The sequence below is a fragment of the Bos mutus genome, chromosome 10 (assembly GCF_027580195.1).
Source record: "Bos mutus isolate GX-2022 chromosome 10, NWIPB_WYAK_1.1, whole genome shotgun sequence".
Lineage (NCBI taxonomy): Eukaryota > Metazoa > Chordata > Mammalia > Artiodactyla > Bovidae > Bos > Bos mutus.
This window is the reverse complement of record NC_091626.1, coordinates 60151751-60171569: the sequence shown is the minus strand read 5'-3', so window position 1 is coordinate 60171569 and position 19819 is coordinate 60151751. Positions and strand designations below refer to the sequence as shown.

The 19819-nt window shown below is 33.5% G+C and overlaps 1 protein-coding gene across 1 annotated transcript in view; it reads left to right on the top strand.

Moving 5' to 3' along the window:
- The window catches only part of VPS13C (vacuolar protein sorting 13 homolog C), a 184273-nt gene that overhangs the window by 11560 nt on the left and 152894 nt on the right, over positions 1-19819 (top strand). Inside the window, 5 exon segments of the mRNA XM_070378006.1 lie at positions 328-371; positions 1045-1087; positions 5219-5314; positions 7485-7586; positions 17761-17870. Coding sequence (XP_070234107.1) covers positions 328-371; positions 1045-1087; positions 5219-5314; positions 7485-7586; positions 17761-17870 — 395 coding nt within the window.

The window sequence follows — 19819 nt, the reverse complement described above, 5'->3', positions numbered from 1 at the left end:
ATCATTCAAAATGATGGATATATAGATATTTTCAGTTCTAGAGTTCTTTAGTCTGAAAGGCATCAGTTTCTTTCTCATTGTCTATTTAAATGTTAGCCAGTTTAAATATTTTATGATTTCTTTTGCATTGGGCTCACCTAAAGTATGCCATAACTAATACTTCTTGTATATATAGAACAACTCTTTTGTGCCTTAGCTTCTTAAATTCTTGAAGTTTGCTTTGCTTACTTCTTAGCATTTAGCATAGTGTTGGTGCTGCATTAAGATGGGGTATACTAATACTAATTGGTGTATTAACTTTATAATTTTTGTCTTTTTTTTTTAAAGGTAATGTGGCCTTGGATAATCTACAGATCAAAGAAAATGCTCTGGTAAGTTTTTTTTTTTTTTTTTTTTAATATAAACTATGTTGAAAGTAAAAATGTTAGTTGCTCAGTCCTGTCTGACTCTTTGCAACACCATGAACTGTAGCCCACCAGGCTCTTCTGTCCATGGAATTCTCCAGGCCAGGATACTGGAATGGGTAGCCATTCCCTTCTCCAGGGGATCTTCCCAAACCAGGGATTGAACCCGGAATCTCCTGTATTCCAGGCAGATTCTTTACTATGTTGACTACCCAGTTAATTTGATAAGCTCTTTGAAACCCTGGTTGCTGGGTACTTGGTACCAGGTACCAGATGAAGTGATTATTTGTTTAATGATTTATTCTAGGAAAATCTGAGATTGAAGATTTAGAAAAAGAATTTTTTTCCTTATGATGGAAATAGTATCTTTTGGAAAATGAAATGTTCTTTAACTATAAACTCTTTTTCTATCATCCTTGTTTATATTTTGCTTCTCTTATGAATTCTTTCTTAAAAGTCAATTGTAAGTTAATAAAAACATTTTTTCACCTATGAAACATATCCTTTATGAGTTTCTCAGATGTAAAAATTTTATTTTTCCTTAGAGATGATCGTGTATTTAAATAATTATTACAGAGATGATTTGGAGGCACTTAATAGTTTAAGATGTTGTTTAATTTTTTTTTTCTTTCTTCTGAAGAGTGAATTGGATGTTCCTTTTAAAGTCAAGGCTGGCCAAATTGGTAAGTACTTCACTCTTCATTTGAGTTATTCTTCATCCTTTTAGTTTTTTATTTTTCCTGTTATTTAATCTCAGACATCTTTCTTAGCTTGAACAAAATGTGATAGGTTTTTGGCTTATGTTGATTAGAGCTTTCGGAGTTCTGAGCCTAATGTATACTGTACCTAGTATATGTATGGAAGTTTTTGAGCAAAGTGTAGAAAATTACCTTTTAAATTAGAAGGATATTTGAACTGCAGTGATATTTTTCAGGCTTTGGTTCCACCACAGAAAAGTATCTTCATTTTCAAAGTTGATATGCAGATTTTTTTTTTAAATTTCAAAGCAGTATAATTTGCAGACTCTAGTAAAGAGAATTTGTTGTTGTTCAGTTGCTGAAAGTGAAAAGTGAAAGTGAACGGTCAGTCGTGTCCTACTCTTTGTGACCTGTGGACTGTAGCCTACCAGGCTCCTCTGTCCATGGGATTCTCCAGGCAAGAATACTGGAGTGGGTTGCCATTTCCTTCTCCAGGGGATCTTCCTGACCCAGGAATCAAACCCAGGTCTCCCGCATTGGTGGCAGACACTTTAACCTCTGAGCCACCAGGGAAGCCTTACTCAGAACTCAGTTGCTGAGTTGTGTCCAATTCTTTGCAACCCCATGGACTGCAGGACCCCATACTTCCCTTGCTTCATTATCTGTTAGAGTGTGCTCAGATTCATGGCTGTTGAGTTGGTGATGCTGTCTAACCATCTCATCCTCTGCCGCCCTCTTCTCCTTTTGCCTTCAATTTTTCCCAGCATCAGGGTCTTTTCTAACAAGTCGGCTCTTTGCATCAGGTGGCCAAAGTATCGGAGCTTCAGCTTCAGCATCAGTCCTTTCAGTGAATAGTCAGGGTTGATTTTCTTTAGGATTGACTAAAGAGAATTTAAGTATAGCTAATTTCCCTTATGTTTTATTCAGCCATTTCACTTGATATATTGTGCAGCAATGTGGTATAAAGGATATGTTCTGTTAAGTTGAAAATCTGCATAGCTAAACTCTCACACTAAGATCATCCATAACTAAGCATACATCTTTGTTGGAGAAATTTTTCAATAGGAATTTTAATATTGCTGCTGCTGCTAAGTCGCTTCAGTCATGTCTGACTCTGTGCGACCCGGTAGATGGCAGCCCAATAGGCTCCCCCGTCCCTGGTATTCTCCAGGCAAGAACGCTGGAGTGGGTTGCCATTTCCTTCTCCAATTCATTAAAGTGAAAAGTGAAAGTGAAGTCGCTGAGTCGTGTCCGACTCTTAGTGACCCCATGGACTGCAGCCTGCAAGACTCCTCTGTCCATGGGATTTTCCAGGCAAGAGTACTGGAGTGGGGTGCCATTGCCTTCTCCATTTAATATAGCAGGTCTTTTCAGCTCTCCATGCTGCCTGGTTTTTACTTTTTAAAAGCTATAAATTACAACCCTAGATGAGTTACTCTTACTTTAGAATTTTCACTTATGCCACCAATCCTTCCTTTCATGCCTGTCACCCTGCTACTTCACCACATCGCTTTCCTTCTTCATTCATTATTTTGTATTCAGGGAAGGCTTTGTCTTCTACTGTCGTAGCATCTTTTTAGTAATTACTTGAATACTTCTGTGAATCTGCATTACTTCATAAATATGTGTTCCTTTTATATAAGTTAAAACATTTAAATGTAAATTCTTTTTTTTTTTTTTTCCTCTTGAAACAGGAGATACTCCTTTAGATTGAAAATATTGCTAGGGCAAAAAATTATATTTTTTGTTTGTCTATTACACAGAGCCTTGTTTAGCAGTGTTGTGGATGTATTGTAGCCCTGCATGCTTAATTGAAATCCTCCAGTGAAGTTATAGTTATTAACTCAATCTTTTACCTTTAAGATACATAGCTGTGGGAGAAGCAAGGGTAACTATGGTATCTTTGTCCTCAAAGATACTAGAGAGATCTATAATTAGGACAAAATATTGCAGCTTCATATCCAGGTTAATGGGTGAGTTATATTTGCCTAAATAACTTATATGTTATTCATTGTATTATTACAACAAAATTTATATTTTGGAAGAGGTTTTCTATGGTTCCGAGTTTATTTTCTTTGCTTTTAAAGTATTATAAGAATTTAATGGCTTTCTTCCAGGTTACTCACTGAGTTAGGAGAGACACTTTGCATGTAAGGATGCAAAGCATATTTTCTTTATACTTATCTCTGTTTTGAGGTTTATCAGGCACTTACATTACTGTTGGCTTAAAATTAACAGTTTTTAAATTACTGTTAGCTTAAATATTATACCTAACCTGTCGAGTTAGTGTGGCTAAGTACACCAAGGATGTTTTGATTTTCTAAGAGCTAGATATGTTTGTGGATACTGCTTTTACTTAAAAATTTAAAAAATTTTCCTGATTTATAAAAGGAAGGCAGTGGAACTTAATTTCAGTGGAATACAGAATAGTCAAGGACGGGAGGATAATGAGTTATGGTAAAAGGAGAGAAAAAAGGCTTAGAGAACAGATAATTTATTTTTGGTATATTAAAGAAGCATTTCCCACTTTTTCAATCTCATGCTCACCAAGAAGGCAATTAAATCTATTTTTAGGAGTTGATGAGATAATTACAAATAAAACACTATCTATTATAAATATAGGTGGTGCTCACTATAAAATCAACAGACTTAGAAATGACCCAGAAGTGTACTGCCCTTACCTCTAGGCTCCTCTGATGTAGGAACCATTTAAGGATCTCATCAGGGTTACAAGCTAGAGAAAAGTAAAAATCTAGATGGAGAAATAATTCTGGATTTTAACCTCGGTAAGAGATTCCCAGCCAAAACTGGCTTGCCTCCATAGCCATCCAGGTGAAGCAAAATATCCTCCCTTACATTACATTATTTTATTTCTTCTTCAGCTTTTTATCCAGGTCAACAATTCTTTGAGCTTTCAGCATCTTGATTTAAAAGTGCCAGTGATTCTGATGGTGTAAGTAGTTTAGTCACTCACATATTAGCATGACTTAGTTGAATCAGATTCTTTTGTCTTAAGAATCTGATCGGCAGTACTGAGAGAACTATAGCTTTTATAGGGTCATTATTTTTTAAATTGTGATGAGAGAAGGTATTTAATTTTGGAACATGGAAAACTGTAGGGGTAAAAAGGTTTGGGTAGAATTGCTCTGATACAGTTGAGGGCAGATTGGGAGATTTTGCTGCCTGGAGACCTGAAAAGAGGGCATACTAGTGATTGGGAAGAGGGTAAAGAAATAATGTGGAAAGATACCAAATAGTGTGGAAAGATACCAAAGACAGATTTTTGCCCATTTCAAAATTTAGCTGAAAATATGCCCTTTTTATCTTCTCTCTCCTGCTTTGCGTAGCTTTTTCCCGTAAAACTCCAAACTTGGCTTAGTGACACTTAGGGTAGTTCATCTACATTATGGGTGAGAAAGTTTCTATAGGCCAGTCTCTGAAGGACTTGATACTAATACCATTATTTCTAACAAAGAAGATGTGTTCTTCCTTTCATGTAATATTTGGAATATAACTAGTCTGACCTGCCTGTCACTTTATAATACTGGTAATCATAAAACAGTATACCTTGCCTTCAGGGTTGGCCTCTTCTAGTTGTAGCAATTTAGCATACTGTCAAAGGTCTTTTCCTTTGGTGCTCTAATCTGTGTTGCTGGTTCAATTCCTGGGATCTTGAACAGATACTCTTTTACACTGATGGTGTAGAGATGATGTTGCAGGTGTGACTAGAACAGCATGTACCGTATTTAGACCATCAGTTCTGGTTCCACTGATAACTTGAGTGGACTTAAGCAAATAATTAAACCTGCCTGGGACCGAGTTTTCTTTTTTTCCAAACCAAAGTAATAGTTGCCTCATTTTTCTTATAGTTTGGGAATATTAAATGAAATAATAGTTATCAAAAAGTTTAAAAAATATAAAGCACAATGTGAATAGTTATTTCTAATAGTAATATAATATAAAAAGATGTTTTAAACTGTGTTAGTTTCTTTTTTTCTGAGCAATGTTCATACTCTATATCTGAAGGGTTTTGTATACTTTTTCTCTTAATGGAAAGCGAGAAATGTATATCTTCTTGAGCATCCAAATAAGAAAGTTGAAATCATGTTTGTTTAGATAAATTAACTTTGAAGATTCCTTGGAAGAACCTTTATGGCGAAGCTGTTGTTGCAACTCTAGAGGGATTATACCTGCTTGTTGTCCCAGGAGCAAGTAAGTTATTTTAGGTTATAACCATTCAGTAAAGTCATAGTAAAATTAAATTGTTACTTTGGTTAAATATTTTAATATGTTTAGTAAAACAGAACATAATTTAAATAAACTAATCATACTCATATATATACACACATACATGCATTTTACATATACATACATAGCCACATTTTATATAAAGTATTTTATATTGTTGTTGGAAAGAGTAATTTCAACCATTTGTGAAATTTATTATATTCTCTGTGAATAATTATTTTACAACTAAGTCTTCTGTTGAGATGCATTAGACAGATTTACTTTTGAGAATGAAAGTAAATAAATTTTAAAAAATGTACTGTCATGTTAATCTACAGATTGGAAATTTTTTTCCCATTTTGTTGCTTCTGATTTTGAGTGAATGTTCTTTCAAAAGCATGTATAAAGTAGGTAATTTTCTCATTATACATTATAGTATTTTAATTTTTAATGAATGTTTTAAAGTAGTGATGTTTTTCAAAGTAATATCTTTCACTATTAATTTTATTAATTTTTTTTCAGTTTGAGATCAATATAATGTTAAGAAAAGTTCAGATATTTTAGGGAAAAGTTACTTGTTTTATCAACCATAAAAGACAATTTGTATTTTTATAACTTGTTTTCCAGTCTTTACTGTATACATGCTTGATTTAACATAGCATTTATCACATTATATATGTAACATGGATCCAGCTTCTTTGCTTACTATGTGTATATATATTTTTTCCAAACTTAACTTATTTTTAATTGAAGGAAAATTGCTTCACAATGTTGTGTTGGCCACTGCCATACATCAGCATGAGTCAGCCATAGGTATACATGTGTCCCCTTCCTTTTTAACCTCTCTCCTACCTCCCACCCCTCTAGGTTACAGAGTGCTGGTTTGAGTTCCCTGAGTCACATAGCAAATTCCCACTGGTTATCTATTTTGCACATGGTAGTGTATCTGCTTCCATGTTGCTCTCTCTGTTCATCCCACCCTCTGCTTTCCCCCACCCATGTCTGTAGGTCTGTTTTCTATGTTGGCATGTCCACTGTTGCTCCGAATAGGTTCATCAGTACCATCTTTCTAGATTCCATGTACATGTATTAATATAAGGTATTTGTTTTTCTCTTTCTGACTTAAGTTCCCTCTGCATAATAGGCTCTAGGTTCATCCATCTCATTAGAACTAACTCAAATGTGTTCCTTTTTATGGCTGGGTAATATTTCACTGTATTTATATACCATGACTTCTTTATCCATTCATCTGATGATGGACATCTAGGTTGCTTCCCTGTCCTAGCTAAATAGTGCTGTAGTGAACACTGGGGTACATGTGCCTTTTTCAATTTTGGTTTCCTCAGGGTGTATGCCAAGCAGTGGGGTTTGCTGGGTTATGTTGTAGTTCTATTCCCAGTTTTTTTGAGGCATCTCCATAGTGTCTTCCGTAGTGCCTGCATCAGTTTACATTCCCACCAACAGTGCAAAAGGGCTATTTTTGATGAAATATGAAAACCACAGTTTCCATGGTGATAGTGACAATTTTGAAAGGCTATATGATATTTTATTATGGACTGCCAACTGGTTTTTGCTGTTACAGTGAACATTATAACTCATCCTCCTTATAGATATCTTTCTCATTTTGTGTTTTTTCCTTAGGTACGTGATCAGAAATGAGATTACTAAATTAAAAGGATATGATTTTGTGTATTTTATGATTGTTGATACATGTTCTTGAATTACTTTCTCAAAGTCTTTTTTTAAATCAATCTTACATTGATACCAGCTGATATTGGATTTTACATGTTTTTGTAGTTACTCAAAATTTTACCACTCAGATCTAATAACTGGAAATTTTTGGATGTTTTTTCTGCCTTCTCTTTGTTTTTCCCTTTTACCTTCCTACTCACCCTTTCCCCCAATCATCCTTTTTCCTGTATTCTTTCTCCCTTTAATTCCTTTTCTTCCTTCCTTTTCCTTTTGATGTGAACTTTGTAAGTAGATAGGAATCATTTATGTAAACTTTGTAAAGCCAATCTAAAGAATATAAATGTTTTTTGCTTACAAAGATTACCTGTTACACATACACACAATATTATAATGAGGCTGAACTTTTCTTATTTATTTATTATTGCCTTTCTTGATATGTGAATTAACTATATATATATTTTAGGTATTAAATATGATGCTGAAAAGGAAGAAAAATCCTTGCAAGATATTAAACAGAGAGAGTTATCCCGAATTGAAGAAGCCCTTCAAAAAGCAGCAGAGAAAGGTACAATATGTTTATGTTTTAGAAAAATGTACATATACCTATGTTTTAGATACATTTAATATTCTGTAAAGAGGATTCTTTCATAAGCCTTCATAAGCTATTGTTCCAAAGAATCTTTTAATATCATATCTCATAATATTGATTGTAAAGATTTTAATGACACATTTAGGAATCATTGCCTTTGTGATTATTTTATCTCACTGCCAGTTAAATTTTCTTACTTTTCTTAACCAGTCATTTCTACTAAGCTACTTTATGGAGACTTCCCAAATTCTTTGAGTTCTTGTAGTCCTGTTTGTTTTTGCCAAAGGTTAATGGTTTCTTTGTCTATATTTTCACCTGTGTTGTTGAAAGATAATAAAGTTCAGCATATTAATATAGTGAAGTAATGTTTAGAGGAAATGGTGCTGTAATTCTTTTCCTTGCTATATCTTTTCATATTATACAGGATAATTGTTAAAAATTGGTTTTTCAGATTTCAACATTTTAACATCTTAAGTTTTAATATTTTGTTTTTATCTAAAAATAAATCTGGTGACTGTTTTAATTTGGTTTATGGAGCAAGAATAAGGATAGGATAAAACCGAGTAGTCTGTAGGATGGTGAGTTGAAGGCATTTCCAAGCCTTTCCAAGTTTGTTTTTCTCTTTCAAGGCAAATCATACTCTGATTGCTGGTTGGCGTATGAAAATTAATGGCATTTTACATCATTTTTGCATCATTTGGTAGCATGTTTATATATTTCTATGATGGAAGAAGATGGTACTAGAAATGCCTAAGGCATTTCTCTTTGGTCTCTCTTTAAAGATATGGCCAATGTTAGAAATGATAGAAATTATTTTTAGATACTATAATAAGATGCTTAAGCTGCTGATGTTTAATTAAATCAAGAGAAATCTCTCTTAAAAATAGCTTGTTTATTAAAATTCTTTGTCAAAGATTCTAATTCTTTTTTCCCTGGCTGTTTTTCCCTTATTCAGAATTACTGATTCTTTTACAGAAAAGTACTAAAATATTTCAGATACAGAGGCTGTTTTTAATGGTAGAAAAATTTAAAAGTCTAAACATTTTTTTCCTTTCTCTTTTCATATTTAACTGTATCTTATATTTCCGCTGAAACTTAAGGATCTGTATTTCCATGAAAACGGTTTTGTTAATTTCTGTCACTTTTATCTGCCAAACAAAGCAAAGTGGTCATGGTTTTGTTTTATGCCAATTCAGTGTGAATATTTCTTTTTACTTAATATTGGTTAATTAGAAATAGTTTTATTAAAATGAGGAAAAAGGCTTAGCAGTAGAATTTAATTTCTTCCTTAAATCAGTTCAGATTAAATCTGTTCGTTAATACACATACATATAATTGTATGTAGTCATCAATTGGTATATGTATGGTTGGATATATTGCTGTTACATGTAATTATATACTTTTAATTTATAATATATATATAATTTATATTTTCCTCTTGAGAAACAAACCCCAAACTCATTTTTTTCTTTTTTTTGGAATAGAAATAACTGTGATTGCTTTCAAAATATTTTAGTGTTTCCAGTGAACTATAAGAGAAAGCATGGTATATACTCTCTCCGTTTTAGTAGTTGACAGCTTAATCAGCAAAATGATAGTTTGCTATACATTTTGTATTAAGTGCTTGTGAATTTTGACTACTGCTACTGCTAAGTCACTGGGTTGTTAATACTTAGGAAACTTATTTTTGGGTCTGGCAGAGAGATTGTTAAGGATGATTTGATAAATCTATAGAGCATCAACATCTGTAGTACTAAGCTTGTGTAAATGGGGCTGTTAAGCTTATAAATAATCATTATATTGTAGCTTCTTGGATGATAAGTTTAATTTTTGTTAGTATAGAACTAAGATTCAGAAATTGAAACTCAGTTTCATTAACATTATTAGATTTGTCAACAAAATGCTCCAAGTATAAAAGAGATAAATTCAGAAGTTGGGAAATATGTTGATAGAGATTTTTTTTCTCAATTATTAAGAAATACATTTAGTCATTTTGACTGCATTTAAGTACTTTCTCTAGTTTATATGAATATAGACCCTATCTTCATATAATGTTGTTCATGTGAATGATTAAAGACAACCCTGGCCTTTATATGCTTTCCATTTCATCATTTTTAATTAACAGTTTTGACTTGATTACTATACTTTATTTTTTTTTTTATTATTTTCCCACTTATTTCTTGAGTTTGAAAGCACAAAAGTACTATTGCTTACATATGGAGACTCAGAGATAAGGAGAGAAAATGATTTAACTATAAGCAGCAGTTGATAAAAATGAAAATAGAGTTTTTAGTCTGATCTGCTTTAAAGATGTACTTTTACTCAGTTTGTTTCATTTGATAAAATAGAGTGCCTGCCCGCTATTATGTGGGAAAAAAAGAAAATTGAAATACAAGTTCATTTCTAGAGAGCTTGCTTAACTGTCAAAATAAATTTCTTGATATTTTTCTTCTTTTATTTCATTGTACTAAATTTATTTTTTTGGAAAGGCTATTGTAAAGTAAAGGGTAATATTAAATTCCTAGTAAAATCAAAAGATTTTCAAATGCTATATAGATTCTATATTTTAAAATATTAATTTATCAAAACTCTTAAAATTTTAGAGTTAACGTTAACTCTGAAATCAAATAGTTTTTCCAAAAAGATTTATGAAAAATGTCAGTTTCTTGTTTCACCCTTCTCTACCCTTTCAACTCACTCCTTAGAGGGAGCCATCATTTTAGAAATAGTAACATTCTGTGGTTATCTAATTTATTAATGTAAGGCGGCACTATCTTGTATTTCCTTCCACAGTAGTCAAGGAATTTACCTCTCTTACCATCTTCCTTCATCCTCAGTTCCTCTTTCTATCTTCTCATAATATGGTCGTATCATAATTTTTGGCCAATTATGAGTCAAAATTTACATTACTATGACAAAATAATTACTGTTCACTGGATGGGTCAGATAATATACTGTGATTATATTTCCTCTGCACCAGCCTTTTGTTTTTCTTTCTTAAATTTGTAAATGCTTCTTTCCTTCTGTTTAAATTTACCTTAAATTCTTTTGTGTGCTACATGAAATCTGTCAATCATATGGCTCTCAGTGTTATTTTGCAGTTGTCCAAACACATCTGTTGTCCTCTCCCTGTCCCCCTTGCCCTCTTGAAGAGCAGTTTTTTTGGTTGTGTTTTGTTTGTTTGTTTGTTTTAGTTCTGCTATATAATTGTCATCCTAGAACTGATCTTCACTGCTCTTCTGTTTTTAATTCATTGAGTCCCTTGCCTTTTGTTCTTAGTTTTGTTCCTTTGTTTAGCTGAAGCATTTCTGATAGCTTTTAAGAAAGGATGCACTGGATATAATTTTTAAGATCCTTTCAAGTCTGAAAGTTTTGTAATTTATTTCCACACTTGTTTGATTTGGCTGTGGATAGAATATTGAGTTTAACATTAGAATTTTAAGGGTAAAAATCTTTTAACTTCCAGGTACTTTTGAGAAGTCTGCTGCCAGTCTGTTCAACACATTGTTGTAAACACAAAAATTAGAAAATTCCTGTAGCCTACTGTCAGAGACCTCATGTATGGTAATAGACAGGAGAGGGTGTTGAGTGTCATTAATGAGATGCAGTTAGAGTATTACAGAAGTTCCTAAAGGGCTTATCATGTTCAGCCAGAGATCGGGGTGGACACTCTGAAGGTCTGTATTTCAGCTGAGTATGCAGAAGGGAGAGAGGGCGTTCTAGGTTAAGGCGATAGTGAAATGAAAAAGTGTAGAGCATGTATGGGGAACTGCTAAGAATTTGGGACTTTGATAGTGTAGCTGGAGGGGAGTTGGAAAGCTAAGTTTATATCGGTTTTGAGAAATTTGAATACCGTGATGGTGATGATGATAATGATAGCAGCTAACATTTATTGAGAATTTACTGTTTGCGGGTCACTCTTCAAAGTGGTTAATATCAGCTGACTCATTTAATAGTCATAATTCTATGCTTTAATGGCTTTTATTGTTCCCATTTTATAGTTGAGGAAGCTGGAAGTTAAATAGCTTGTTCTAGGTTATGCTGTTAGAAAATGATAGAGCTAGAATTTGAACTCAGTCTGGCTCTTGACTGCGTTATAATGGACTTTGATCGATAGTCAGTGAGACAGTCAGGAAGTTACTTTTTCTTTAAAAATCTGGAGAGTGATTTGATCATGGCTGTGTTTGGGTAGTGGTATATAAGCTGGATTTGGGGAGCAAAATGGAAGATGGTGTTACCTAACCATCACTAACAAGAATGAATAGAAAGGATTCAGATAGTGTGTCTTTGAAGGGAACATGATACTAAAGTAAGATGAATTCATTTCAGTTAACCCTAAAATTAGCATAAATATTGCAGCAGTGTTTCCTTCTGAAAATGAACAAATGGTGGGCAGAAAGGGAACCAGATTAGCAGATTTTTACTCTCTTTGAAAATTGGGTAAATCAATGAGACATTAGCCATAATTGATATTTGTCTGTTTTGGTTAACTTGAAATTATTAATTGTTATAATTTTAATTATTAAGAGTTTTTGTTTTAATATATGAAAACAGAGCCTGTCTTTTGAAAGAATGGAAATGGTGTCACTTGAGAATATTTCCGTAGAAGTAAGTTGTTTTAGTGTCACTGGATTTTACTTGTTCTGTTATCTGATGTCTAATTCTTTGAACTGAGTTCAGATGTATTTTACATGTGAAATTAAAGATGTCTTAAAATGCTTTGCATTTTGGTTATTGCTGCCGTGCGGATGCAGGCGCACATTCAGGGGAGTTCATATATGGCTTGGAAAACTTTGTTTACAAGGACATAAAGCCTGGTGGGTATGCACGGTTAATTATACTGAGCTACATACAAAATTATATTCTTATCCATGCTTGTGCTTTTAATGGAGTTTATATGGCATGTCATCCTTTTAGAAAATATGGAAATGTAATTCATGTTTTTCCCCTTCACTGTCATTTCGTTTCTCCATCTTCTGCAGCCATTTATTCACTCACCAAATGCTTAATGTCTTCTAGTAGGAAGACTATGCTGGATGCTCAGTGTTCGTGGGGTGAAACAGACCCAGCCCACTGCCTTATGCAGTTTACAGTTTGATCTGTGGATAACTTCCAAATCTGGACTGCCTTTTTGACTTCGTTCAATAGTATAGTAGTTTTTCAATTAAACGATTTCTCTTCTGTAGCAGTGGTTCTCAAACTTGTAAAAAGCAATAAAATGGAACCTTTATTTTTTTGAGTGAGACTTTATTTAGGACCTTGATAAAAGATGTTTCCCTGACTTTCTTCTCCTATCCTCCCTGATTTGCTTCATCTGTGTAGTAGCTTTGCAGCACATGTAGACTACTGTCTTGGACAGTCTCACAAAAAAGGCAGATTTGAAGGCTGACTGTTTTAGGATTTACAGTAGGATTTTTTTGTATCTTAGGAAGTTTACCAAGCACATTAAAATAATAATTTCTAATATTTTAAACAATATTTAAATACTAAAATATTTTAAATATTTTTAAATATTTTAAATATATTTATAACTTTTCAGGAACTTGTTATATTAACTTAGTCACACTTAAAATTTGTTTCGATTAAGTGGCAAGCAATTGGCATCTCTATTTCAAGATATAAACAACAATAAGCATTATGATAGAATTACTTTTGCTGCTAGAAACTTCTTTAATTTTTAGGTTCATTATGACAAATGGAAGGATGAGTTGCATGGCAAATTTCATAGCATGAATGAAATTATCCTGAAAGGAGTTTCTCTTTGAACAAATCTGCCCCTTGAGTAAGAGTGACTGACTCTTGTCTTAGAGTCACTTTGTTTAATATAAAAGATAACTCATGGTTCACTGTCCAATTTTGTGGGTTGTAATGGAACCAACTTTCTGTAGACTGCCAGGGGCAGTGTTTTCTGATCTTACTAAGTGCAGCCTGCCTCCAGGATACAAATGAGTTCTAGTGGCCTATTTAAATACGTAAAAAAAAATCACTGGGCAGCAAGCAGTGCTTAAAAAACAAAACAAAACAGACAGAGGTCACTCTAAAGTAAAACTTCATGATTCAGAGTTTCTTTTTATTCCAAAAATGTGTATTAGCCTGGATTAAAAAAACAAAACCAAAAAACTAAACTTGGCCTAGAATTTGATGATTCTGAAATGAGAACAGTTAATTTTGTTGAAGATGTCTTTTGTTTAGTTGCCCTGGACTTCATGTGTTCTTTACAATGCTTTCATTTTTTCAGTTCCTGAGTGTATATTTGTTGTTGTTCAGTCGCTCAGTTGTGTCTGATTCTTTGAGAGTGTATATTTACTCATTAAAAATTTTTTTTCTGGAGCAATGATTTTCAAAAAGTCAAAACTATTTTCATAATAATTCTAAGACGTTATTTTTTTTCCCCACTGTATTGACATTGGTACTGATGGTGCAAAAGCAATGTTGTGTAAGATTGCTGGCTGCCTTCCCATGATTTAAGGCAGTGGCACCAAACTCTACTGCCAGGAGCTATTGTATTGTTCCCTGCCAGTCACGCACAGTAAAAACCAAAATAGAATGGAAGAAGCAGCAATTTTGCTTAAGAAAACCATTGATGAAATAGAAACCATTTAATTTTAATAGATTACAGCTCTTGAGTATATGTGTCTTTGTCATTTTGTGACAAAAGAGGAAGCATACATGTTGCACTTCTGTAGACTGAAGGAGGATAATTGTCTCAAGGGAACATACTTGTGCAGTTGTTTGGGTTTTCTGATCTTACTAGTTGAACTAGTGGAACTAGTTGCTTTTTTCATGGGAAGCCATTTTACTTCAAAGAATGGCTGACAGACGATTATTACTCAGATTTGGGTGTTTGGTAGACATTTCAATAACACAGCTTTAAGAAAAAAGAACTGACACTGTTTGTTACCAGCAATAAGATTTGAGCTTTTGAACAAAAATTAGAATTTTGGGGAATTTGTATTTGCTACTTTGAGCTTCACAGCTTCCCATACTCAAAGACTTTTCTGATGAGATTTTTGGTGGTATTAACAATGTGATTTTTCATATTAAAAAATAAAATGACTCCGCATTTATAAGATCTGTATAATTCAGTGAAGCAGTATTTCTGTATTATAAAAGTGTGGTAAAATATTATGAATGTATTAAAGTGCACAGTAGACCGGCTTTAATTTAGACGAAAAATTGACGGATAGTTTCAGATTCCAAGGTACAGCTTTAAGAAGCTATCACTGGTTGAGTTTGATGTAGTATCCATAATTACATGAAAAGATGGTCATATGCAAAAGATGAAGATGTTCCTCCTGTTTCCTATTACATTTCTGTAATTAGGTCAGATTTTCCTCACATACTCCAATCTAAACAATAGATCCTAAAAGAGTAAAGGCAAAAGCAGGTATTTGTATCCAGCAGTCTCCTACTAAACCAGACATTAAGGAGATTTGTGACTGTAAAACCGTATCAGTCTTCTCATTACAAGTTTTTGTTCAGAAAACATAGTTATTTTTTATAAATACACGTTACCTGTGCTATTGCATAATGGGTTATTTAATAAGTTAATAACTATTAAAAAGCTTTTCAGTGTTGATTTCCAATATATCAGTAAATATATTGTAAATATAAATAAATTAATATTTATCAGTAAATATCAGTATCTGTAACCCACCCTAATGAAAAGCTGGTTAAGGTTCTTAAATTTTAAGTGTATTAAAGGGACCCTAAGACCAAAACATTTGAGAACTGCTTTAGAAAGTGACTATCCATCAGATTAAATGAAGACTCTGTAGTACTCAGATTAGAGTTTGAAACCATTTGGAACATGGTGCGCCTAACATTGAGATCAAAGACTGAACAAGGTTCTAGGACAAATGTGAACCCAGAAGGATAATAGGAGGTCAGATGAGAAGGGTGAGTTATTCCAGACTCTACACCCAGGCAGCTGAATCCTGTCTCCGAAAACTTTCTCCCTAAGTGGGATGGTTTTCAGGGCTTCTCTGGCTTTCTTAGCTATTTCTTTTCAAATAGTATTTCTCTGAGAACGTCGCTGAATGTTTTATTTGTAAATGAAAAAGATTTAGGGGACCATCACTGTGACAAGAACTCCTGGTAATAGCAAAGTCCTGTTTGTTACAGGTTTAGTAAATATTTTCTTCTTGAAACTTAGGGTCTTATGCTTAAAATCCAGGACTTGATAATTTGATTCTTAGTTCTTGTAGTGGCAGGATAATTTGCTTTAAAATATCAAGGAAGAACAAATTTAAAATTTCAAGCTAAATATCAATGTATTCTCTATAACATTAATTGAGCTTGTATATTTTATTTTAATGTCCAAATGTAGATAACTTTGATTCAGTTGAATAGATACATATCATGTACTTTGTGCCTAGATATTATAATTCTTGTCCTAATGAAGGACTCCTCCTGACTAGAAACAAACCAGTTGTGCAGATACTTCAAATACAGTGTATTCATTGCTTAGTGGAAGTCTGCATAAGGTACTAGAGTGGATGGCCTTGGAGATCCTTGGAAGAGTTGAAGAAGGCAGTGCACATGCAGTTGTGCTGGACCTGAGATTTGAAAGCCTCCTAGGAATTTGCCTGAAGAACTTGAGGGAGAGCAAACTAATCAGGGAATCTACTGTGTGTAGAGGCAGTAAGGCATTAGAAAGTTATAGCTTGTACTCATGGAACTCTGCTCAGTGTTATGTGGCATCCAGGATGGGAGGGGAATTTAGGGGAGAATGGACACATGTGCATATATGGCTGAGTCCCTTCTCTGTTCACCTGAAACAGTCACAACATTGTTAATCAGCTATACACTAGGACAAAATAAAAAGTGTTTTTTTTTTTTAAGTTATAGCTTGTTTTGGAAAGTAGCAGTAGTCTTCTTGAAGTGTCCAGTGCAAGGATGAGTGGCAGAAGATAGAACAGGACAGAGAGATAGGGACTGGATCATAAAAGGACCTCTGTGTCATGCAAACACTTTCTCATTTTATTTGGCAGGCTACAAAGAGCCTTTAAAATAATTTTGAGCAGGGATTAACAGGCTGTGAATAGTATTTTGGAAGACGTGAATCTGGTCGTATTAGGTCAGAGGAGGTTAGATCAGAGAAAAGAGTGGAGATTGGAGACAGGGGAGACCATACAGAGGCTGCCCTAAGAGTGAGGACTGGATTTGATGTGTAGCAGGCAGTTGAATGTAAAGATTTATAAGTTGGGTAAGATAGGTTTGGGTTAATGCCATGAAACAAGGCAGTGCCAAATAAAAGAGATACTAAAGGAATTATTAAGCTAAATGTAAAATTCTGTGTACAGTTTTTTTCCCTTTTTGTATTCTTTATATCCTCGAGACTGCAAAGGATCCTGTTTTTGTGAGGTGTATCATTCAGAGGAAGTCATCTGTCAGCAGCCTACCCATTCATTTCGTTTGTGCTCCTACCATACATATTCTGTCATTATTACATTTCCAATATTTTGGCAATGTTGAAATTAAAAATTAAAGTTTATATTATAAGCAGTCGTAAATATTCTAATGGGCACTGTGTACAGATATTTTACTCAATTTTTGTGTAATTGCATCTGCCAAGTTACTTTCTTTATTACAGAAGGTTATTCTAGACTAAAAAAGGTTTGTGAATTTCTGCCTGTATTGAAGTAACAGGTCAGTTTAGAATAAAATACGGTGAATTGTACCAAATTTGCTGTCAGGAAGAAGTCTCTTGTTGTTCTCTTCTGTCCTCTAGTCTGCTAACTTGAATTTTATCCTTTTCTCACTAAAATGCTTCCACTGAGAAGGACGTAAACGTAAAAAGCACAAAAAACATTTTAAGAAACCTTTTAAAGGTCTTGATCGCTCAAAAGGTAGGTAAAAGTGGTTTTTATGCCATGTGTTATTTATACACATTGCCACTTGATTTCTGTCTTCAAAGGTAAAATAAATGTTAGATTATGATGTAACTTCAAAATAAGTTTTAGGGATTTCCCTGTTGATATAGTGGCTGAAAAATAAGTTTTAAGTTGGAAATGCATATTAAAATCTAAAATAAAGCAAGGAATAGGTTGTAATTCCCGTTGAGTAGTACTTTAGCTATCCTTGATCATTGATTATGAATTATGTGATAATTTCAGCTCTTGAACTTGTATTTTTGTATTTTTTATAGATAAACCAAAAGAAGCCAAAAAGGATACATTTTTGGAAAAATTGGCAACTCAAGTAATTAAAAATGTACAAGTAAAAATCACAGACATTCATATTAAATATGAAGATGATGTAAGTAGTTTACTTGGTGTAAGTAATTGTGTGTTTTATGACATTAATTATTGATTAATTATTATTATTAATTATTAATTATTGATTTGCCCATACATGGCAGTTTTAAATCCAAGATTAAGTTTTTCCTGATTAGTACACTACCGTATCTCCTTATTAGCATTAAGCTTTTTACATTAAATGTGTAAATATATCATAAACCACCATATGTTTCTTTCTAAAGCTAATTTAAGAGATTTTTGGATTTTCCTTTATTATTTATTTTGAATTTTGTTTAAAGACTTAGACTAATAAAGCTTTAAGGAACTAATTTTTTTATTTTTTACAAAGACAAAAAAATTGGTTCCCAGAGGTAATGAAGTAATTGGTTACAATGGTGGTTGTTAGAAAGGGGACTAAAACCTAGGTCACTTGGCTGGTAGTCTCATGTACTTTACATTCTACCACACAGGATTTTAGCACACACAGCTACTCACATACATGTGGAGCAATGTTTAGAAACCACTTTACTGATAACTAAAAGCTTAACGTTAGTTGATTAAGAACTATTTGATTAATTTCAATTAAAACATAATCAATATTTTAAACTTAATGTGCATTGCTTTGTCTTAAAGTTTGAAGCATAATTGAAAAGCCTTGAATTTTTTCATTTATGTAACCAATTGGAAATGCTTTTTCATCTTTTCCAAAAATGAGTTGCTTTCTTTTTTGTTTTTAGTTTGCTCTAAGTTTAGATTACATTTAAAGTCATACTGCCATATAGAGAATTTATTTTACTTTCCTGATAAGTCCCTTTTTTCAGTTCATATTCAGTAAGATACACTTGTAGTTTTTCAAGATATACCATCTCCGTCTTATACCAACTTTATGTTTTGGTTTTCTATAGTCATTAGACTGAATTTTGCTAACAAATGTCTGAAAAACCTAGCTCATCATTAGACTGAAATTTTTTTTTTGGCTGTGCTGAGTCTTCATTGCTGTGGGCTTTTCTCTAGGTGTGGTGAGCAGAGCCTGCCCTCTAGTTGCGGGCCTGGGCTTCTCACTGCAGTGGCGTCTCTTGTTGTGGAGCGTGGGCTCTGCGTGTCCCGGCTTCAGTAGTTGCAGCACATGAGCTCAGTACTTGCGGCTCCTGGCTCTAGACCACAGGCTCAGTAGTTGTGGCTTAGTTGCTCCGTAGCATGAGGGATCTTCCTGGGTCAGGGATCGAACTCACGTCTCCTGCATTGGCAGGTGGATTCTTTATTGCTGAGGCACCTGGAAAGTCCAGTAGACAGAATTTTACAAACAAATGTCTAAAAAGCCTAATTCATAAATTGCCTTGTTTAAAACAAACTTAGAACTCAACTTGTCATGGAAGTAAAAGAATTATTCTTAAAGCCAGTGTGGTATGTTGATGAATAATAATCTCAGCTTTTAAAACTTTTTTTATTTTTAACTGAAGGATAATTGCTTTACAGTATTGTGTTGGCTTCTGCCAAACATAAACTTGAATCAGCCATAGGTATACCTATGTCCCTTCTCTCTTGACCGTCCCTCCCACTTTGAGTTTAAACTTGAACTAAGCTTTTCTACTGAGCAAGTACAATTTGAAAGGTACGTTATTTCTTTCTCTTTAATGAAAAAATACAGAGATGCACAGGAGTGGGACAAATAACATCAATTACAGTTAAGTTGGTGTCAGTGACAAAGTAAATTAAAATAATCTACAGGAAAAATTAAAAGCGCAAAGGGATCTTCCTGGTATCTTGCCTCTTTCAGTGTGATTACCTTAATTATAGTGTGTGGAAGGATAGTTAAAAATATAGAAATGAGGGTAGGGAGAGTATAATTTATCATAAAGATGCTCTTTGTATGACAGCAGTAATTTATGGGCAGTGCATTAGCAGCTGAGGAGTTGTGCTTTATTAAAGTTCCTTCTGAAATAGCTGCAAGCTATTTTGAGCTTGATA